The 24,161-nt window shown below is 36.5% G+C and overlaps 1 protein-coding gene across 6 annotated transcripts in view; it reads left to right on the top strand.

The window, feature by feature from the left end:
- The window catches only part of LOC121853226 (zinc finger protein 217-like), a 57,970-nt gene extending 35,050 nt beyond the window's left edge, over nucleotides 1–22,920 (top strand). The window contains exons 2-5 of one of the 6 annotated variants that reach the window (XR_006086288.1): nucleotides 1,803–1,961; nucleotides 7,550–7,593; nucleotides 15,386–15,551; nucleotides 17,090–22,920. Coding sequence is in view for 3 of the 6 variants with exons in the window: in XM_042347231.1 (XP_042203165.1) it covers nucleotides 1,803–1,961; nucleotides 15,386–15,551; nucleotides 17,090–17,333 (569 nt within the window). In the remaining 3 variants the exon portion in view is untranslated. Of the gene's footprint in view, nucleotides 1–1,028; nucleotides 1,220–1,802; nucleotides 7,594–15,385; nucleotides 15,552–17,089 lie in introns of those variants that run through there. The other 5 variants (XM_042347231.1, XM_042347232.1, XR_006086287.1 and 2 more) reach the window with 5 other exon arrangements.
- The last annotated feature ends 1,241 nt before the right edge of the window (nucleotides 22,921–24,161 follow it).

Raw genomic sequence — 24,161 nt, 5'->3', positions numbered from 1 at the left:
GCACTTTTACAATGTTCATATATATACAAGTGAGGGAGCGAGGGAAGACATAAGTATTATCAAGTTGCTTTTAACAGGATCAAAAATATGTGAGATGTTGTAGGAAGACTTGTACAGTGCCAAGGTGGTGACACACTTACTAGAAAAGTGTGTGGTGGGGGATGTGGGTACCTTCACTGTGAGGTTGTTTTTATTGATACTCGACTGTACTCCTCTTCTGATCCTTCCATATTCACTTATGAAGTTTATTTTATTGTAATTTTTAATTGTTTTATTGATTCTTCCATGGAAATTGCTCACAAGCTGACACAGTCTTGAGGCACCTTCATCCTTGACCTTCTCTGTCCACAGTAGTTTTGTCGCCACACTGATGAGTCTGTCTCTTATTATAGATGCCTTGATTCAACCCCCCCCCCCCATACACACACACATACATCTCCACCTTCATGGCAGTATAATACACACACACACATGCCACAGTACAGCATGACAAGTATATGCACTTAACCACCCTGTTTTAAACACACAACACACCTTGTGCTTCCATTTATTAAGTTTTTAATATATCCATGAACTGGTGTGTTACATGTGTGGACACTTAGATTTTTTAAATATTTTTACGTATTTTTTTTTAAATTCCAAAATGATGATGGTTTAAAATTTATTTATATATAATTTTTCAATTGGGAAATACTGTATTATATAGCTCATGGTGACAGCTGATATACTCTCACCAATATTAGTTGCTGAAATGTATATTGAGATCTAAAAAGAGACAAATAGCTCATCATGACATTTGATTACTGTGTCCTAAATATTTTTGCTGTCCTGAACATATACAGGTAGATATAAGGTGTCCACTGTGGGATGGAGTTAGTCCCTACACAACATACAGACAACTACCATTGTTTAGCGAGTCAGCAGAAAATCTAAACTGTATAGTATTGTGTGAGTGACGAGCCATTAGTGTCCCAAAGTGCCTCTTGTTACTCCTCTCCTCTCCTTATGTTCAGCGTTTCCTCTTCCAGTTGCGTCATTGACAAGTGGATTTTGTAAGGATGAATGTCAGGCCGCTGACGTTAATTCACGGACTCGCCTCAGACTTGTGGAGATAAAATCTGTTTGCCGGAGGTTGATCTCATAGCTTTACTGCTTGTATCTTCCTTATTGTAAGTTGTAAGGATTGTTGACAGAAGTACAATAAACTTGAGCAACTTTTTGAATTTTGTTTTCTTGAAGATCCTTAAAGGTTTGTTTCTTAACACCTGTGCATGAGACCTTAAAGTGTTTACTACATACTGTATTCTTCCCAAGGATGTACAAGAGTTATATTGAGATGCTTAGTGAGCAGCTTCATCCTAGTGAAGGCAAAGTAGCAAGTTACTTTCATTATCTGCAGTACTGTACAGTAGATGTGTAAGTAAGTCTTGGACTTTGGATTTATAGTGGTAATGCATACAGTAATGTTAACTCCTAGAGAAGCATAGTTTCCCCCATACCTTATTGCTGTGTTGATAATAAGAGACACAAAGTTTGTATAATACAGTTTTAGTTATATTTTTCAGAAGTGTGTAGATATGTGGATAGAACTCATGTCATATTGGGAAAGAGATAGGTTACCATAAATCATTGGTGAGTGCTTCATTTATCTTGCTATATTAGGTAAGTAATATGCTTATATAATATGTTTGTGGTTTGATTAATCATTGGGCAAGGCTGTGGCTATACGGGTTGACCGGGTAAATTACTAACACTGGCATGCTGTACAGGTGGTCGTGGACTAACGCATCTCCCCCCTACAGGCGGCAGTACCATGTCGGCTCTGGAGAGTCTCGTCGGCTCATTAGGTGGATCCGCCGACGAGAATGATGGGGACATGCTCGGGTCTGGAATAGTGACCAGCGGAACGACGTGCTACAACAACACGATATCTGATGACCCCTTGGCCACCCACGACTCAGGTGATGCAGCTGACTTCTGGGCCACTAACCCTTGCACCTCTACTCTGCTTGCTGCCTCTGACCTCACTAACCCTCTGCTGACCAATCACCACCTGGTGCCCACAGCAACTCTACCGCAGGTGACGTCGGTATCGGGGAAGAGCGGCAGCGGTAACACGTGCACGTCGCCTTCGCGTCAGAGTTGTTCGTGTCCATTGTGCGGTCGACATATTGCCCAGAGACGGAGTTTGAAACAACACCTCATGTCCAATTTCCACAGACTCACTCCTATCAAAGCTGACAGTGTGGTGAAAGAGTACCTAGCTGTTGTCACTAGATAAGGACATGGTTTGCTAATATGTGTTGTGTCCAAGTCTTACTATATTGTAACCACTTCTTCATAGCTGACAACATTAATCTTAAAAAAAAATCCCACTAAAATAGTATGGATTATTTTTCATAAGTGATAATTTTTTCTTTTCTTAGTATATATTTTAAATTTCCTGGATTTTATTGAAATTCAGAAACACAGGAGGTCCTATGAAAGAAAAGTCAAGGATTGGTCGAGAGAGTGCACTGAGTACTGCACTAACATTTATGAGGCACAAGTTAATCAACACATGAAGCAAGATTTAAAAGCCTAATTGAAATGTTTAGCATTTCATAATAATTTCCATTGTCAATATCAGGTCCAGGTTTCACTGTGCTGTTGATTTAATACAGTGAAGTGTGGTTATTCACAAGCGGTTGTGGTTGTTGTCGGACGGTCAGAGTGTGATGACATTGTCCGGAGGTTACTGTTCATCCTCTTGCTCATATTCACTGTCCTAGCCAAGGCACCAGACTAGCAAACACATTCTCCACTCCATAGTGTCAAAGTGTGTCTGAAGCATTTATCATATTATGCATGTTAAGCCATTGGTGTTTGAATTGTTGAAAGCCTATATGATGTTTTCAGTCAAATGGTTAAGCACGTCCTGTTGATAGTGCACTACAGTGAAACCTCTATATCGGACTGCCCTCCCTCGTGTTATCCGTTGCATCGAGGTTTCACATCTAACAAATCTTGATTATAATGGACAAACCTTCCACCCCTTATATGGTCCATTATGTTGAAGTTTCACATCAAACAGACCCCCTTCCCCCATATAGTTTGCTAGGTTGAGGTTTCACATTAAGTGTTGCAGAAATTGTAGGTAAGTAATATAGGTCTTTAAATAAAGGCTTTCAAGATGTTGAAATAATGATTTTCAGGCAGCGTACCAGAGTGGGTGTATAGATCCTTAATATGGAGACAAAGAGTACAGTTATGGGCTCATAGACTACCCTAAGAGTTCTCTGTGATTGGTATTGTAAGCTTTGCAAATTATGGGTGCAACTGTGGTGTAGGAGTTATATGCTACGGTCAAAACATAAGTTACACAAGCCATCACAACCTGTACTGTACAGAGCTGGTCATTGTGTGACCCAACAGCCAACCACCGGGTAAGTATCGCTCAGCTGGGAAGATAACATTCCTTTATCTGTGTTTAAAATGATGACTAACTGTATGATGTGTTATGTTATGATGAAGGTTCGATGACTGTTATGGAAGTGTGTACACATGCACTGGTGAATAAGGCGACAACTTATACAGTGGTAGCACTTATTGTCCTCCTCCCACTAAGCAAAACCTGGTATCACTCGCTTGTCGTATTTATGTCTATTTATGAGGGGCCACAAGATGTAAATTCCCATGGAAATTATAAATTTGTCAAGGCATTATTCCTCCACAAAAGGATAATACTTCTGTACAACATATATTTTTTTAGTAAAGTGGATGACCCCAGGCAGCCTCACCCTAGCATTACCTAGACCATGGTTAAGAGGGCAGAGTTCCCTGCTGTATGCTAATCACACACTGCAGGTAGATGACAGAATGAATGAGTGTGTATTAGTACTGTACTGTGTGTGTGGCCGTTATCACCTTTACAAATGAAATCCTTTATTATTCCTTTAATTTTGAGACAATTTATAGTGTTCATGCATATCTGGCAGCACGAGTGTCTATTAATTCTGTTTTATTCTCAGTTGGGGACTTACACTCTTGATTTTTTCTTTTAGCATGAAAAAAATTTGTGTTAATGAGAAAATTTTGGTTAAACTGGTCTTTTTAGAGGGAGAGAGTTGAATTTAAGGACCCTTTGTGGTTTTAGAAACTCAGTCCAGAAAAGATATTGAATCAACTTTTAGTTTATATGTAACAGACATGATTTGTACCTATATACTGTATAGGCATTGACTGGGGGCTAACATCTAAACTATTATATACACTTACTTCTGATGTGGTGGTCCTGAAGAACTATTAAATTACAAGCAACAACACAAAACATGGCATCACAAACATTCTTACAGTTAACTAATGACACTGACTAATATAACAAATCTTAGTTAAATTAGCTAGAAAAAAGAGTTAAATTACTACATAATACAGCATGTACGGTATAGAAGTTAGTTATGAACACATTTTAATTTTGAACATTGAGACTACTCTATAATAATGATTTTACTCACTTCTTAAAAACATCTTTACCTTGACATTGTGTGACTGAAAGTGGTAGATCATTACATACTGGTAGATAAATACTGTACCAGAATATAAGAAAATCCATCAAAACTATTTACAGTATACAGGTAATCATGAAACAATACTTGGTACACTAGGGTAAAAGTCGTGGACAGGTGCACGGAACCTACACTAATGACTTGGCAATGAGAAGATTTTTAACCGTAATAGGAGTGCTGTACTTAACTGCATGTGATTTTTGAAATTGTATTTTATTTTATTTTAATTTTGATTTTTAAACTTCTTAAGCTTTATACAGGTATTTTATTTATATCTTAGTTTTAACTTATGATTTTCCTCATTGCCAGAAGTCACTACTGTTATTGCATTTATTCCATATCTGTGATGATTGCAAACCATTTCAACATCTTAAACTTTTCACGGAGTAGAAGGGCTTGGAGACCTAACCTAACCTTGGTGTATTCAGCTGGCAGTAGTACCAATGGTTGAAACTCGCAAATTACAGATTCTACAATGAATTAGGACAATATTGGGCATTAACAATTACGTACAGTATGAATCTTGGATAAGGAGAAGATCTTTGCATTTACTGGATTCATTTAAGTTATAATGAATATATTATCACTGTGTTTTATGATTTGTTAAAGAGTTGTGGATAATTCTTTTTAAATTACTTGTTGAAAGATGATGATGGTGCTGAAGTCATTTATATACATTTTCACTCCAGCCTTTGAATTTTTACATTTTATTCAGGTCATAGTTGTCAAGTTAATCACCATTTTGGTATATTGGAGCTTAACATAGGATATTTGTATTTATTATTTAGAGGAGGTGAATCATTCTTTCTTCTCTTGAAATCTGTATACATTCAACATTCAAGTACATTATTATTGGTAGAGATTACAGCTAATTACTCTCATCTCACTACTTAATTGCCTGGGATCTTGTTATACTATACAGTACAGGGTGTCTTAAAAAAAATCTGCCTTGATTTTTGTGGCACGATCTTTCACATCAGCACGTGAGGACAGTGTTGGTGTTGGAATGTATTTAGTCATTCATTCATTCACTCACGTAATTGCTTTGAGAATCCGTAAGGCATTGTGTATAATTATTTTTTTAGACGCCCTGTATTACACTTGTTTTATTCAGGTATAAATTCTTGCTGAGTAGAGTCTGTACATTGTGTCTGTCTCTATCAATCAAACCATGGATGTATATTTTATCTTTAGTTCAGTTACAGAAACATTCATTTAATAGCCGTGTCATGTAGTTGAGGAATGGGGAAATTTAGTCGGCTATGAGTCAGGTATTGTTGAACTTTTGGGGTGAAGTAGGATTTATATAAACAACTTGTACAGATTTGAAGCTTGAGTGAAAAGGATCTCATGTGGTGTAGTTGGCATTGACTTAATAATGATTAAAAGAGAGTCCTGGATGTCATGGATAGAAGGTACCCGGTAGTCAGAATTTGGCCTGGATAATAGGATATAAAGTTTTAACATGGCCTTATTGGTGGTTGGGGGGGGGGGGAGTTTGACAGTGAACCCAAGGGTGAAAGGGAGGGAGGATAAGGAAGAAACAATATAGAAAATGACACCATGTGATGATTTTCATTACAATGAATAATGAAAGTTCTCATTGATTCGTCTAGTATCAAATAAGAAAGGCTTTTCATTGAAAACACTGCTAGTATTGTACAGTGTATTGTGGTTAAAGGTGTTACTTATCAAGGAATTTATATTGGAACTTTGCTCTCTCTGGATTTGAGTTATCTAAGTGTAGGTGGTAGATGAATATTTTGTCATGAAAAAAAGAATAATCCATATTTTGAACTGTAAAATATAAATATGTGGGCATTGATTTTGTAATGAACCTGTATTTTTATCTACTAGATTGTGGGTACTTTAGAAGGTGTTGAACTGAGTAATTGAGGGATTGATTTTATTCATTTTTTCCACTGAGAAATGTTGCCATGTTGTTTTGTCCTATAGTTTAGGAAATGACACATATGTATATGTGTATGTATGTATGTGTGTGTCTGTATTTATGCGTGTGTGCAATTATGTGTTAGAGGTTTTAACACTAGCGGTGCCAAGGGTCCTTCACGAGAGCCTGAGTTTAACGTACAGTATAATAATCAGTGGTGGTCATCTTGATGTGCCCAAGAGAGTCTCACTACTGAAGTACAGTATTTCCTGGACTCAGTGATCCCCAACCTTAACCCGACTCCACTAAATAGGTATTACTTAGTGTAAACCATTAATCTCTCATACTTGATTTGAATACGCCTACACCAGCAGGATAGTAACCCAAGATACCAGTTATCATCTTGCACTCTTTACACATGAACCCTGATACTTCCTACTGTATAAGTTAAGGGAATATTTCTGTCTACAGGGTGTCTTAGAAGTTGCACACTGTAGGGAAAAAAAAAAACATTATTACAGTAAATTTTCAAGTGTTTCACCATCTACTGTACTTCAAAACACGTGTTGATTGTATGTGAACAAGATGCCTTAACTCACTGGGTCATCTTGTATTCATATGTAATGATCTAGTTTAGTTTTTCAGTGGTTCTTATACCTGGATGCTGTTGATAAAATTCGTATGCAACTGATCAGTTAGTGGCATCTGGCTTTCCTTACATAATATCAAACTGACTCTTTCTTCCAGTGTAAATTTCTCCACCATCTTTGTTAATTTGTTGTGTTTCTCTTGCCTGAAAAAGGAAAAAAAAAGTGAAGACCTATTTTTCCTACGGTGCACGACCTATGAGACACCCTGTGCAGAGGTTTTAGAGACCCATTATGTGAAACTTTGCTGCTACAGTAACCATGGCTACTAGGGTGGGGTCATCATTCACCATGTTGTTATTGCCAAAGGAACAAGATGTGTTAGGCAGAGGTTTTTAATGTAGAGATATGTATTTGAGTGTTATGAAACAGTACAGTTGAAGATGAGCCAGAGTGATGTAGTAACCCCCCACACAATGACTCCCTCTTTGGTGTGTACAAGTGTCTGAAGGTTTATAAATTTACAGTCAAGTGATGTGGGAATGATGCAGTGAAGGAACACATCCAAGAGGTTAGTGGTTCCTTGCTGAGTTATATCAGTTGTGAGTCCTGCAGTTAGTGTACTTGAAGAAGACAGAATAATATGAAGAAAAAACATAAGAGTTACATGTCCTTCCCTTTTATGTACACTCTAGGATTAAAGTTAAGGACAGCCGCACGGAATCTACACTACAGTGACCTCTGGCAACGAGGAAAATTTTTAAGTACAATAGGGGTACTGTACTTAATCGCATGTGATTTTTAAAGTACAATAGTATTTTATTTATTCTTATTTTTTAAGCTTAATAACTTCATATTTTAGTTAAATCGTATCATAATTTTATTTATATTTTTCTCATTGCGAGAGGTCACTAGTGTAAGTTCCGTGCGGCTGTTGATGACTTTAGTTCTGGAGCGTATAGTACTTAGGTATTTATTATTTTTGAAATGTGATTAATGAAAACTAAATGGAAAGAGTTAAGTATAGTGTTACAAGGACAAATCCTCATATTAAGGAGAAATAAAATCTCAGTTTTGTAAAAAAAAGTACTTCACAACATTACAGTATACAGTACAGTCCTGAATTATCATTGTATTCATTGCAACAGTGTTGTAGCTTGTGTGGGTATCAAGCTTTGGCAAGAAAATGATGCAGTGTAATGATCAGTTGAGAAAGAGATGAGTGAGGGGTTAGGACCACAACTGTGTGTTCATCCCCATCAATTTACAGATAGTGTATGTGTGTGTTAAGTTACTCTAGACTTGTATAAACATTGAGTCACTACACCATTGAATCTGGATGGAGTGGTTGTGTTTTGAGATGGCATAATCTGAACAAGAGATTAATGACTTAGGTTCTTGTTATTAATCTCTTAAGTTTTTTTTTATCTCTCTAGTTTCCTGGTTATGTGAGGGACTACTCATGTACACGGAGCATTGTAGTACATAACTTATACTTGTCATATTACATTCCATATGTTCATTATCAAAAAGAGAATGTTATAAGTTTTCTCTAAGGAACACTGACTATTGATAAGGTTAAGCTTCATGTTATATGAGATTGCTGTGCAACGAACGACCTGCTCCCGGTCATACCATCAACAAACTAAATGGCTTTGTCTGTTTTAGAGAAGTTTGATGGAAAGTTGCAAGGAAACATTTTGATATTTTTTTTTGCACACAAATAGGTTTATGTAGCAGGTCCTGGAGTGCCAAAAGTTAGTCACAAGGACACGACCTATAGCATGGAACTGTCTTGTGTTGGATGATGCGGCTCTGTTCCGTAAATGCTCAGCTCATTGTGAATTTCACATCCTCAGTACAAAGCTTACACAACCTTAATAGACACAAGCAGAAGTCATGACTCAGGTAATCCTTCAATAATTGTCAGATAAATGTATACTTGAAAATAAATCACCACAGACCCTCACGTGCCACGGCCTATTTAAAGTGGTACGTGGGATTCCCTCGATAGATCTATTTTTTTCGTGATGTGAAGCTTATCTTCATTTTCCGTCTCAATCCAGAGTTTTCACAAAATATTAATAAATCGTGAGGTAAGGAACCATTCACATAGACACTAGTTGTACTGTGCTGCCTCTTGTTAATTATAACATGAAAGATGTGTGAAATATTTGATTATTTTGAGGTGACGAGAATGTTTAAACTGTTGCATCATTACACTTATCTTGCAACGGTTTTCCATTCTTTTCCAAATCAAGTTGATCAAATGTGTAAACATACTTGAAGCCTGAATCTCATGCTAGTTGTAATACTTCATGATTGTTGCTGTACCACCTACAGCTGCTCTCTGTAGTCACATTATTCACGTTATGGAAATTCACACTAATACATAAAATATAAAGATAATACAGTATCAGAAAATGCTACCTGTTCTTAAGATTTGGCAGGGTGATGATGGGGCGGCTGGAGACTTAGAGCTATAAATATATATATATATATATATATTAACATAGATTTAGTGATATTAACCCCCAGACATTGCTTACTTAAGACTGTTCATCAGTTAAACATTCCAGACATAGCATTTAAAATTAAATGATAAGTTTTGAAGAGAAGTATTTTACTGAAGATGAACGTGATCTCAGATTCATTTTAAGAGATTGTGATTTAGTTGGGTTGTATTGCCTTGTAATATAGTAGATATTATCTTTGATCTTTAGCTCATAGTAAATGTTTATTATGGACTTCCAGTGTTTGTCATATCAGTGTAGTGAATGTATATTCTGTGATAATAAATGTACAGGCGAAAATAGGTCATTTCACTATTCCTTAATACAGTGTTCCACAAAAAGCCCAGCAAGGGTTGTCATTATTATTAATATATCATGTTCATTACTATAATTTGTTTATGTTTCTTTGCTCAAACTACATTGCCAATGTATTGGTGCAACTTGAATATGCATTCATACCCTGTGACATTTGACAGAGCTTATTATATTACAAAGATAATGATCAAGACACCTGTATTAAATAACTTGTTCAGACTTATGCCATCTCAGGAAGATCTCAACATTGTACCTCTAGCTCTTCATATATGACTCACAGTTATACTCCAAGTTAATAATAATATTGATGATAACCATCCCACATACCAGCCACTGTAAACTTAAATGATTTCTTGAGTCCCTTCATTAACCTCCTGAGTACCCTGATAAATATATTACAAGTTGTTCATGTTATAGACCTTGTGCTGGCCATCATACTGATCACCAAAGTACATTCATTTCTAGACAAGTTTTGGATTGTTGTAAAAAGGAACTTATTACCATATCTTATTTCCATTTAAAAAGTTTATAGACCTGAGTAACCCTGTACTGTATTATGGAGCTGTTGTCTCAGGGGTTCTGATGAGATGTGAATATGAATTACAAGATGAGTTTTGCTTTGATATAAAGAATGTGTAGCTCAGACAGCAACACTGTAATATACAAGTCATCTGACTCTGGCTGTTTACAGTTGAATTTAGAGACACTGCTGATGAAACCTAAAAGAAATTCTATTAAGATTGACCAAATCCAATTAGTAATGAATTAGTTACAGCTGATAATTCAGTTGTATTGATGATGAACCTCAATGATCTGCTCAAAATCCAAATTTATATTACTTTCCATACTATGAGAAATGGTTTTTAAATCCATATGAAGTGATTGAAATGAATACTGTAACTATCTCAAATAGATTTATGATTTGTTAGTATGATACTCAGTCACACAGGAGATTTGACTTTATTTTATGATGAGTGGAACAAGTCTTAGAGAATGGTTGTAAAACATTGATGATGATGATGATGATGATCCTTCCTCATATGGGAATTGATGAATCTATTTAATTCAAGAATAAAACTTTGACAGTCCTTTTCCAAATACTTCAGTCTATAGTAATCATAACACAGCTTAAAAAAATATTGTTTTATCCCCATTAAACACTAAGATGTATTGGAGCATGAATTGAATCTTTAACTATTGCCGTGGGTAGTGGCTAGTTTGTGGGAGTGGTGTGGAGGTGATGTTTGAAGTGACATTGGTAAACCAGATATATATGTTGGGAAGAGTTTATGGACCGGTAGACCAATGTAGAATGTAGCTTCTGAGACATCTAGAAAAACTAAAATTTTATTGAATGAGGCAGAGGTTGTGTTGGTCTTCATTCTGGTTGTCCTGTACTGCACTTAATGGGCATGTAAGAAATGAAAATTAATGATTTATATGACACCAGAATTGAAGCAGTTTCCAGTTGTTTGTACAATCAGAGAATGAAAAGAGAGAGAGAGAGAGATTTCTTGAAGCAGATGAGAAATAGAAGGGGGCTATCGGTAAATAAGAAAGGGGTTATCAGTATATGAAAAAGAGAAGGCACTATCAGCAAAATAGTCACAGTATATACAGGCTGTATAAGAAACAGGGAGATAATGAGGTAGGCAAGAAAGAATTAATAACAATAGTGTGCATATTTAAAAAATCATTAAAACCTGAAACAGACCGCTAAATTAATCTGAAGGAATGATGTGTCCCCCTAAGAGAAATTGATACACATACAGAGATGGTCATATTGTGAGGTATTAATGCTTAATTTTTCTAATAATTTATAACCACATTAGTTTGGATTGTTTATGTAAAACAGAAAAAGATTGGCTGTAATTAACTACACATTAACATCAATGTGGATGATCAGAATACTTTTTATATTACCTTATATATTATATATTTTCCTCAACAGGAGATTTAAAAACAGAAAGGAGTGTAAATTATCCAGTGAAGGTTCAGGCACAATTGTCGCTATTACAGAAACTAAATTGCCAAAGGAATACATTGTCCTACCTTGAATACGTTATAAGATAGCTTGAAAAAAATGGAGTGTAATTAATTTGCAAAAAGTAATTAAATAAGTTAATTTAATGTTAAAAGAGAGTTGGTTCAGTTCCTTCCAATACAGGGGGTCCCCAACTTACGAACACCCGCCGATACGAACGAGGTCCCATAAGGTCAATTATTTTAAGAATCCGACATAGGTACAACTAGTTCATAGTATTAATGTACAAGAACTAGTTTGCGTGGCATAGCGGCAAGGCGGAGCAGTTCCCAAATGCAAACCTGATGCATGTGGTAGTAATGCATCCAAGAAAAGGAAAACAATTACAATGGAAGTGAAAGTTGATGCAATTAAATGTTCTGGAAGAGGTGAAACACCCTCAGTCACCGGTAAAGCGATGGGCTTCAGTCTGTCAATGATCGGAACAATTTTGAAAGACAAACAAAATTCTTGACCATGTAAAAGGCTCTACACCAATGCACTCAACTGTGATAACAAAACAAAGAATTGGATTGTTAATAGAAATGGAAAGATTGTTAGTGACACGGGTGGAAGATCAGCCAGCCCAAGGTTTCAATTAGTTAAACTTAAATTTTTACTTTCCTTTACTGTATTTTGTCATTCAATTTCTTCTTTTCTCTTAAATTAAGTGATTTGAGATGTATAAAAGGACTTAGGCTATGATATAGTGCACATAGGGTATGTGTTCCGACTTAAGAACGTCCTCAGAAATAGAACTCGTTCGTAACCCGGGGATCCCCTGTATGATTATGATCTTATATGTTAATTCGTGAAAGAGAAGTTTAATATTAGTGACCATATATCTTTTCATTATTCCATCTGTGTCTAGCACCTGTATTAATCACATTATGGCAGACTTGATGATGGAGTCAATGACTGGATGTAAACACAATGCAGCTATAGTCAGCATCACTGCCCGAGAAAGTGTTAAAGCTCAGTGTAAAATTCCTCAGACACCTTTGACATGAGTGAATATAGTTTAGACAGTGTTAGTGATGTACAATACAATTTTAGAAAGTATTAAAACATGGAAAAGCTTCTCAATCCAAAGCTCATCATATGTATACAATGATTATAGGCTTGGAGCATTGTTGATGGTAATGCAGAATATTGATGAGGGAGTCAGGCAGCCAGTCATCCAACTCTAACAAAAAACAATATTAATTTGAGGAATTTTAATATACTGTACTGTATTAAAAAAATTTTTAATCTGGTTCATCCATGTTGCTTCTCTCTCACTTCTGGCTACGCTGTACTGTAGTATTGTGGGAAAAAAGCTTGAAAGTGTGAGAAAAGGACCACACGAATTATTTTCTAGAAATTTTAACCTAACTTTGGTGGGATAAGTTTAAGGAGCTTTTGAGTGTGACAAGTGATGGAGGTGGGGAAGGTGTGGTGTAAGTTAGTGTATCAAAAGAACAGATAGAAATACTGTACTGTACTGTTGTGGAGGAACACCATAGTAGAACACATTTGGTTAGGTAGTGAGAGAAAGTGAATGACAGTGAGTAGGAGGAGGTATTGTGGTGTTCTTGGTGTCAGTCTCCATTACATCTAGAGCGGACTTCTAAGAGTTAGAAGAAAAAATAAGGAAAATATGTGATAAGTGAAATAAAACCTATGATAGTGTTGGTAGTGCTTGCTAGAAAGAAAATTACTGAAATATAGAAGTGTTATAAATTAAGATGGGCTGTAAGTATTTATGTTGAAATAGGTTACTGTAAAGAGCTGTGTAACATCATCAGACAACATCTTTAAGATTCTGTGCATCAGCTGTAACAGTGTTATACATTCAGCCAGGGTGTACCTTGAGCTGTTGTCAACCTCAGCTCACTAAGTGTTGAAATATTGACAACTTGGGGTACTTTCTCCACATCTGTAAAGAGGCAGTATTGTACTGTATGATGCCCTACAGGAAGAATCCTAAACAAAACCAAGTGTGAAACAACCCAAGGTTCAGTATTGTAACAAATATGAAATGCATGTGATTCAGAGATACTCAATGAATACAGTACAGTACTGTAATTAACTTTTTTTTCTAAAGCCCAAGTCAAGAATTTCAGTGTTGAGATTAACAGTCTGTGCCTGAGAAGGTGTGTTTGTTTCATAGAGAACTTTCAAAGAGGGAGATTTCTCACAGACAGTGTGGGAGAATGTTAGGGAAGCTAGTCTTCTCTCCTCCTGTAATTAGTGATTATGAATTCAAGAGTTCAGAGACAAGATTGTTCCTTTCCCTCACAAGTAACAAATTTAATTAAAATGGTGGAGGAACAGGAGGCAGATGTCTTTGGCAGTGCAGTACCTTGGAGGCACCTTAGTATGACCTGTTTGTATGGAGAGAAGCATCACATCTTTAATTGGGTTTCTGCTCCTCAGACAAGACAGTGTAATAGGATTTTGGTTTTCAGCCCTAAGAACTTTACACGGTAACTTTTAGTTTCTCTTTTCCTTCTTTCAGAGTATTAATTTGTTCCTTTTAGGTAACACTCTTCCAGTAATGGTTTTCAAAAAAAGTAGGATCTTTCAGGGTTTTCTCCCTGTGGAAGTTTCCAAGAATGTGTTCCATGTCATGTTGGAGTTCTCAAGTTGAATTATGGCCTTGTAGACTTAAGGAACGTTGAATGTCAAAGTAAATACTTTCTCTAGGAATAAGGTGACAATATATGAGTTATATCTGAAGTAATTCTCATGAAACAGAATTGAATGAGTAAATGAGAGGTAAAATAGAAGGAATTAAATGATTGAATTAAACATCCACCAAAGATCATTGAATATGAATCATGATAGGTCAAAGAAGAAAAATACAACTAAGGACAGCTATAGTTCAGGATTAAGAACGAAATGAGTGGACTGTCTTTGATGCTGTACTGTACTGTGCTGTGCTGGTAAGTCAGATCTTTGCATGTACAGTATATATAATTTTATTCCAGATTGAGTTTGAATTTATACAGTATTTAAAAATATATGTATACTTGTACTAATGATCACCTTAAAACAGTGTACTGGTAAGTCAAATTTTTTGATAAGAAAAATATTTTTAAGTTTAAAGTTATTAAAATATGATTAATATTATTTGTCTTTGATATTATACTGTATTTGCAAAATTTTAGAATATACCTGTATATGTATTTTAAGTTTTAATTTAATATACTGTTGCACAAAAGGTGTGAACTGTACTGATGAACGAGGCAATTTCTGTCACAGCTGAGTCAAGCATTTAAGTATTATCACCTTTAATTATAGCAATTTTGAGTAACTTCTCTTGAAAATTATTTAACTTGTATATGATATTATTTGATATATTACTTGATTTTTAGTTAAGTAATTCATTCCTGCTGCCATATACAGTAGTGCTACACCACTGAATTACCTTAACTTACTGTATTGCCATCAGTGTAAAGGTAAATATTTGTGTCTCACTTTTAAGCCTTTAATTAACAGGCTAGAAAAACTTGTCTGTCCTGCTGCAGGTGCGACAGATCCCACACATCGCCTCTCATTCCATTTGTCGGATGTTCAACTTACCATGACAGGAGGTGGACTAGGGGGGATGGGCTCCTCCACTTCCCCGTACACACAACCTTCCAGACAACGGTGCAACTGTCCTTCTTGTGGACGCATGCTCAGTCAGAGAAGGTAATTTACACCATAGCTTGACATTTGTGTGTTATTAATTACCATGTATATGATCTTTCTTGTGAAAATGGGAGAATCATAGTTTTATAATAGTTTTATAATTTGATGAATGGTTTGTTGTTCTCATTATTCACACACACATGGTTCAATGGGTAGAGTGACCACTGCCATTTGTTTCTCTCTATAATGTATGTACAGTATAGTCTGGATTTACTCGGATTTTGTTTACGTGTTTGGTCATTTACGCGGTGCCTTGCCAGAATGAAATGTTTTAATTACTGTACGCGGTAAATTTCATCATTTACGCGGGAAGCGGCGCGGGCAGGGTGCGCACAAGGTCGCCCAGTCATCAAAACATTACCGAGTTCTTCACCCGCCACCCACCACAGCCGGCCTAAGTCAATGATAGTGATAGTGAGGATATGGACTTTGAGGGGTTTGACAAAGAGGCCCTGCAAGCCTCTGTGGTGGATAGTGATACAATTGATACAAGTGATACAGGTGAGGGCCAATAATCTGCCCTCTGCCTCGGAACCAACCCCCCATCCCCGTGTGCCCAGCCATCTTTTCTACTAATGTAAGTGTTATAAAACCTAATATTATTGATATTTCTCTTACATATTAATTGTGTGTGCATACCATCATAAAATTAAGATGTTATTTTTACTACAACGTACGTATTGTGTCGGAAAAAGTGTAGTTTGGGGATCGGCCAAGTCTCTATTTCAATTAATCCCATATGTTCTGTTATTTCGTTTACGCGTTTCTCGTTTTACGCGGACCTCCACGGGTTCAATTGACCGCATAAATGCAGACTATACTGTATACAGTACAGTAAAGCAGAACTCAGGAATGACTCCTTTTTTTTTCTTTTCTTTTTTCTGGGATTAGCTCACCTGGGCACAGGTCACTGACGCACATCATGGCCTGAAGGGCAAAAATATAATACAGTAATAATAATAATTAATGAAAAATAATAATAATGATAATAATAATAATTAATAAAATAAAAATTATAATACATAATAATAATAATAAAAATAAATACAAAAATTAAAAACAATAAATCAAGAGTGAGAAACGACAGTATGTATGTTGTGTTGTCAATACCGTACATGTAGTAAGAGAAATAATTGAGACCCTGCAATTGTGTGTAAATGAGGCAGAAAATCAGATCAGCAACCTGTGACTTGGTCACAATTTTTGTGATGCCATATGGCAGCAGGGTCTACCATTAGACAACACATTATGCTTCCAATATCTTCCCAAGCGGTAGTACCTCCCTGTTTGATAGCTGTCTACTACATACATATACCATATATACGTAGGAGCAAAAGGTCAAAGGTCACAGTACACCGCCCAACACCCACCTCATGTAATAAAATGCTTTGCATTAGTTACTTAAGGTTAGGCTGGATTTGGTAGGTTAAATTTGCCTCCTTTAAAAGAAGTGCATAAAATAGTAAAACTTGATTACTCCCTGTATTTTCATAGCTCCTCCATAAAATATTTAATATAAGTTATTGTTATACTTTCAGGAACTTAAAACAACACTTAATCACCACACACAAGATGTCGCCTGATGAAGCCACTGTTATTGTGAAACGCTACAACTTTGAGCTTCTTGTTGAAGAGCCTATAATTCAGCCACTTCCACAGCCACCACTCCCACATTTGCCACTGCTGCCGTCCCCTCCATTACCCATGTCCATGATGCCAAGCTTAACTGCAGTATCGCCCCCAATTCTTATGATGCCACCAAAAAGTCCCCTTTCATCATAGCCTCCAGTAAGATGTGTTATGTTGTCAATAAACTCCATTGCGTTAACCCTTTATTCCATTGAAAGGTAATGAGTTTTGCCCCATCCTCTTAAAGCCTCAATATGTAATATTATTCTCCTCTTTATTAGCATTCATATTATGTGTCAGAGTTTGAACCTACAAAGCATTTTCATTCCCTGTCTCCCGACTAAAATATTGTAGCTTGTTGCCCGACACCAGGTGGTTCTTGCTGCTGTACTGACCAGTTGTGTGTGCTAGACATCACACCTTGCCCCCCCCCCATTTGACAATTAGAAGCTGATCTGGAAGATGTTCATCCTTCCTCATCACAACCACCACTTTTGAAGAGGCAGATGAGAAACAAATGTTGCCTTCTGGAGGTAGGCAAAGAATGTCAACTTTGAGCTGAGTTACCTAGATAGTGCTTCACACACTTATGTGCTGCCATCTTTGATTTTAAGAAAAATTTTCCATCTTGCTTCAGTCCACAGAGAACAGTCATACCTGCTTGACTACAAAGCTAATTATCTGGCCAATCTTGTTGAAGGGAGAAGCTTAAGATTTCCCCTCACCAAGTGTTTAAATTGTTAACTTTACTGTGGAACTTTAGGAATAACTAAGCAGATGAACCTCCTGGGCAAGTTCATTTCTTTGTATTATGAACTGTCTTCAGTGATCTATAGGAGAGTATCATGTTGGTAGTGCGTGTAGTGTGTAAGTGCAAGTGACAGAGCTGGGTTATATTGGCTTGAACCTGGTGTTATGGAGACTCAACAGTGCCTGAGAGATGGTGCAGGAAGTGAGATCCATAGTATCTGTACGAGAATTTATATTAAGATGGATGTCATACAGTACATTGGCTGAACTTGAGTTACATGAGAGAAAGATTCATCTTTTTTCAATGCTTCCATGTTAATCTGATGGAATTTTGGGTTTGTCTTCTTCCTTCAGAACTGAGAAGAGTCTCTTGAAGGAGGAGTCCTCTGTAGTTGGGTTAACTCTCCTCGGACACACATCTTTCCACAACTCTAGCTGGCTGTCAGTAATGAGCTGCTCAGTGAAAGGACTCAAGCTAGAAATCGTGTTTCTAGCCGAGTCCATAACCAAGTGGCTCAGATATCTCTCTCTTCTCAAAGGGTTAATAGTTACCAGTGGTCAGCCAGAACTATAGCAAGATCAAAGGTGGCAGCCTGCAATTTTGGTGTGAGGCAGTAGTTAGTGGGCTGAACTCTTTATCAGACCTACCTTCAGAGAGCAACAATTGTGATGGGGCAGGCACTTGTGAGACCAACGTTCAGATGTCAAGTGAGGATCAGGCACAACATCCAGCCCCCACAGTTGACCATCACAGTAACATTAGCCATTTGGTCATGGGTTCAACTAGTCTACAGTACACGATTTCAGTATCAATCCTCTCATTTTGACCACTTAAAGATTACATTTTTGTATTAAAAGTACAATATGCGTGAGGTGTTCATTAGTGCTAGTAATTTTGCTCTGTGACTTGTGAGCTGCATCAGTCTGTAGTTTTTTACTTTGTATGAAAATTATACAGATTCTAGGAGTGCAGCTTCAGTGTTTTATAAGATATTTCATTAGATTCAGAAAAAATACATTTGATGCAAGGTTGCACTCAGTCTTTCAGGAATTTAAATGAAATAATGACAATAAACTCGTGTTTCTTGCTTCTCAGATGTTCTCCTGGGGAAGCAAAGTTGTGTATTTGTGGTGCTTGATAATAAGTGATAACATGTGCAGCAGATGTTGTTGCCTCCAGTGAAACTAAAGAATCTCAGCTCTCTTAAATGTTCTTAATTTCTTCACTTAATTTGGCATATCTCAATTATATAATTTTTAATATTTGATTTGTAACTTTCTGATTGAAAATTTTAATGTAGTTTGTCATTAGTAATTATAAGGTAATATATTTTAATGTTTTGTAATGAAAAACATAACTACTATTTGGGCAGTGGATTTTTCAGATATTACCACACTGTTTGAAAATAGTGTACTGTACAGCCTAAAGTGTTCACCACAAGTACAATTAGCCTGTGCTATGGAAGACATTGTAAATTCACACATTAAGTCGACGTGGTCGCTCTTCTTGTTGAGGTTACATGCCAGAACCACTAGTTATAAGTAAACTGCTGTTGATTTACAGATTTAAACTTACAGTCAAGGTTTGCTCATGCAAGAGCTGCTGAGGGTTAGTGCTGGACATCTTCAGAATTTCATTGTTTTCCATAGTACCATGCATGTAGTATTAAGGATCTCCTCCAGTATCTGCCTCCATTTGCTCATAGTGTAAAAAAAAATTTGTGATAATTTGTCCATTTTTTATAAGACAGACATATAGACGTCATCAAAGATGATCAATCATAGTGTTAAACATTTGTTCCTTGCACATGAAAGGAAAAACTTGTCATTGATGATAATGTCACTCACCCTTTTTCAGATGTACCACTTTTTCCCAATTGGATGACCCAAAATTCCCTTACTGTATTTAGTTGTTAAACTATGACTTTCTATACAGTAGTGACATAGTTATTATGGTTAGGTGTGATGTAACTTTAAAAGTTACACACACAAACAGTTTTTTTGTATGTGGATGAGAGGACAGTGATGGACATTGAAAACTGATTTACTGGATGGTGGGAGGGGTTGTGTAGGAGGAAGTGCTACTTTCTGGAGACCCATCTCTTGACTTCTTTTGTACTGTACACCTGTGGCAGGGTAGGAAGATCACCCCACCAAGTCCTGTACAGTGTAGCTAAAGGATGTGCAGTGATCAGTGTGAGACGTAGGAAGCAGGAGTGGAGAACTTTGTTGAAGTTGGCAAGCTTACCGCCCCAAGTGATTCAAAATCTTCTTGTCTCCTGCCTGTCCATATATGCATTGTGTAAGGTATGGACAAGTGACTAAACTAATAATTGAGTATGATTCAGTGAATGATTCCTCTAGTTGTAAACCTGAAGTTTTGATGATACTCTCATACATATGTTTTCTTCCACACTGATGGTCAGTAGATGGTACTTGCTGCAACCAGCTAAAAAAAATAATAATAAAAAATTGAAAACTGCTGTAGCTGCTGTACATTGGTGGGTCAGTCATGGATATTACCACATTACTTCAATGTTATGTTGGCTCATGGAACATGTGTTCAAATAGGAGGTGTAGGGTGGCTCCTCTACAGTACTGACTGGAGCTACTCTGTTGAAGTAGGTGTAGGGTGGCTCCTCTACAGTACTGACTGGAGCTACTCTGTTGAAGCAGGAGGTGTAGGGTGGCTCCTCTACAGTCCAATACTGGCTGGAGTTTACAGTGTTCAAGTAGGAGATGTAGGGTGGCTCCTCTACAGTACTGGCTGGAGCTACAGTTACAAAGTTTGATGAGAATGTCTCGGGCATTTATTTTAGATTGTGATTTATCAGAATTTCCTTGATTTTTTTAGGGAAGGTCACAGTGCTTGGATTCTCTTGTTGCAAATTCTGATTTTTGGTGCTGCATTTTTGGAACATTATTTGCTCCTGTTTGTGATATTTGTATACGTAGCATTTGATTAAGTATTATGAGGTATGATAAGTATCATTACTTCCTGAAGGAGGTAGCTGAAAGTACACTGAGCCCTCACTAATTCGATATTCACACATTGGCTTATTTTGGTTAATTTGATCGAGCAAGAACCCCGACGATGCCGAATTAGTGAGGGTTCAGCGTATCCTTATTGCCTTTCCCTTTTATACGAGTCCTCTTCTACTTAATGTCTAAGGGTTTTATGTCTTGTAAAAACTTTAGAAGAAAAACCAAACAGCTACTTAGTTAGTTTTGTAAGTTGATGATTTTATTTAAAGGTTTTAATTCTGTTGCCAATTAATGAAAACCAAGGAAAATAATAGAAGCATATGAAGTACAGTAAAGGCTTTAATATGTAGGTAGTGCTGGATATGACGATGTATTGTAGTACTGTAGTTATGAAAGTCCAGGTGAAAATCTAGTATTGTACTGTAGTATGCATTTCTGTCGGTCATTAGTGAAAGTTCCAAATACTAGAGATGTCCGGTTAGTGAGATACCATATAAGAAAGCTTTTACTGCACTTGTTTTATTATATAACTTATAAAATAAAGACTATAAGTAATTTGACTTCTTTGTGAAAATGTTCCAAGGAGCTGCTTTATATTATGTAACCATGAGAGAAATAGAGAGAATTATTGAGTTGGTTCAGAGGTCCTGGTAATTTAGTTATGAATACTGTACTGTACTGTATATGGCCATTGAAGAGGAGAATATAATATTTAAGTAACATGAAACCAAATTGCAGTATGGGAGGAAATTCAAGTTTTATTTTGAGTTACCATTTTCAGAAGAGCGTGGCGGTTGAGCGGATACAGTGCTCGCCTCTTGTTCCAGGGTTGGTGATTTGATTCTTGGGCACTCCCAGTTCACCCAGCTGTAAATGGGTACTGTACCTAAGTTTACAACTTGGGGAAGTGACTGTGGTCGAGTGCAGTACTGGCAATGCTGCCTTCTCCTGTACCAAAGGAATAGTATACAGTGTGCTATATCCATACTCCCTAACGGGCAGTCATGCCTATGGGACCCACTTTCACTTTCACCATTTTAAACGTCCCATAATAATAATAAATTGAGTTTAATGGTATTTTGAAGATAAATTTTGTCGGTCGTGACTTTAAAAAAATGATAGAATTAATCCTAAAATTTTATAATCTGCCACACATCTGAGGGCAGGAGTATCAGATTTTTTGGATCACCGGAAAATTAGAAACCTTAGCTTTTATCACCTGAAGGTTAACCACCATAGTGCTGACCTAACCTAGCCAACCTAAACCAACCCAACCTAACCTATCCTGGTCTGACCTACTCTAACCTAACTTAACCTATCTACCCTAATCTTACCTTCGTAGGTAGCATTAGGGTAGTTAATCTTTAGATGAAATAAGCTTGGGTGTTAAAGCTTCAAGCATATTAAGCTGAGGTGTCAAATATTAGTCAAATTAAGCAGGGGTGTCTAATCTTCAGGTATCCAACTTTTATTTAAAAGGTCGGCAATCATTAATTTATTCAGCAGTTCTTGGCGGATGTACAAGCCAGCGCTGAGTTTGTTATGACGTTGTGGTACCTAAAGTAACATTATTATTTATTTATATGTGTTTTGTTGTCTCATAAAGGGATGGTGTATATGGAATCTTCCTCACACATTCTCAATCTTCCTTATACATTCTCATTCTTCCTCATACATTCTCATTCTTCCTCATACATTCTGTCTCTTCACAACCACAGACTATCAACCATCTTCACACCATTACTTCACAACAACTGGACGCTGACTCATATTTGTTAATGGTGAGTTAAGTGCTTTTTTGGTGTAGCTATTAAGAAATGCAAGACACTTTATCATTTCATTAGCATAAGACTGTGAAAACTTTGTCGATTGGTAGAAAATGAAAATAGAGAGGCTGAGGAATACAGCTCCTCCCCGACATACGACTTACGACCACCCGCACTTACGACCTGCTTCAGTCATACCAAAATTTTGTCAAATTGCTTATTTTCGAGTCCCAACGTCATTACACAGACAAAATTTTTGTTTGTAATTCACTTTAAAATGGCTGGCTAGCTTAAAAGTGAGAGTTTTGTGGTGCTGAGAAGAAAAAGAGACACCCATTTTAAATTTTCTATGTATTATTTAAACATTTTCGACTTACGACCATTTCGACTTAAGACCTGGATTTGGGTTCCTCACCCCGTCGTAAGTCGGGGAGGAGCTGTACTGAAAACTGGAAAAGATCAATGTTTGTAGCATTACATGGAATTTTGATATGTTTGTTGAAGTACAGTACTTAATAGACAAAGGGACATATTTAGCCATAGGTAAGATGAATTGAGGGCAGAAAGAGAGTTTCTTTTATGTTTGTTAGCATGTTTGTGTTTTCCTGGGTGACGGAGGCCAACGTTTGTACCATCTAGTTCATAATAGAATAAGATAAGGTGGGCTTAGACAGTTCATGGTGAGAGCTATTGTGTTAATTTTCCTTCATTACTTCTCATACATAAACAAACATATTGAGGCAAGATTCCTTTATGCACCTCCTCACAATGAATGTTCAAAAGGCACACATAACATAGGACAAGAATGATAAATGTATGAGATATTTAGTAATTTTTGCCAGTCTCTCAGTATAAAGGGCATCTCATAGGTCATATATCAGAGAGAAATTAATACTATTATCTTTTTATTAATTTTTTTCAGGTGAGGGAATCATAAGAAATTAGTGAAGATGTTAAGAAAAATTAACACTAGCGGAAAGAATCAGTTTGATATTCATGTACGGAAAGGCTGATGCTTCACACCCGTATGTCTGGGCATTATTGATAAAAATACTTTGTGTGTTGCATCAGACTCTCCATACATGAGTATTAAACTGAGTCTTTACTAGTGTTAAATTTCTCTTTTATCTTTGTTAATGTGTTATGATTCCCTCACCTGAAAAAGAAGAAAAGAGAGAGGTTTAATTTCTCTATGGTGCATGACTTATGAGACACCCTGTACATCACAAATTATTGGACACATCACCTTTTGACAAAAACACAAACAAAATGGAGTAAGGTACATATAAGATACATAAGGGACTTGTTACAGTTGCCAAGAAAGATATTTATATATACTGTACATATGTAGGTGCTTATATTTTTATTATATTTAGGCATTATCCTATTAGTTCAAAGTACTGTATGGTAAATCAATTGATATTTGCTGATAGACGAAGGTTTGTTTTCTTCAATTTTTTTTTCTAATTAGTTTTGGATA

The sequence above is a fragment of the Homarus americanus genome, unplaced genomic scaffold (genome assembly GCF_018991925.1).
Source record: "Homarus americanus isolate GMGI-L3 unplaced genomic scaffold, GMGI_Hamer_2.0 scaffold53139, whole genome shotgun sequence".
NCBI classification, from domain to species: Eukaryota; Metazoa; Arthropoda; class Malacostraca; order Decapoda; family Nephropidae; genus Homarus; species Homarus americanus.
This window is presented reverse-complemented; position numbering and strand designations above follow the sequence as displayed.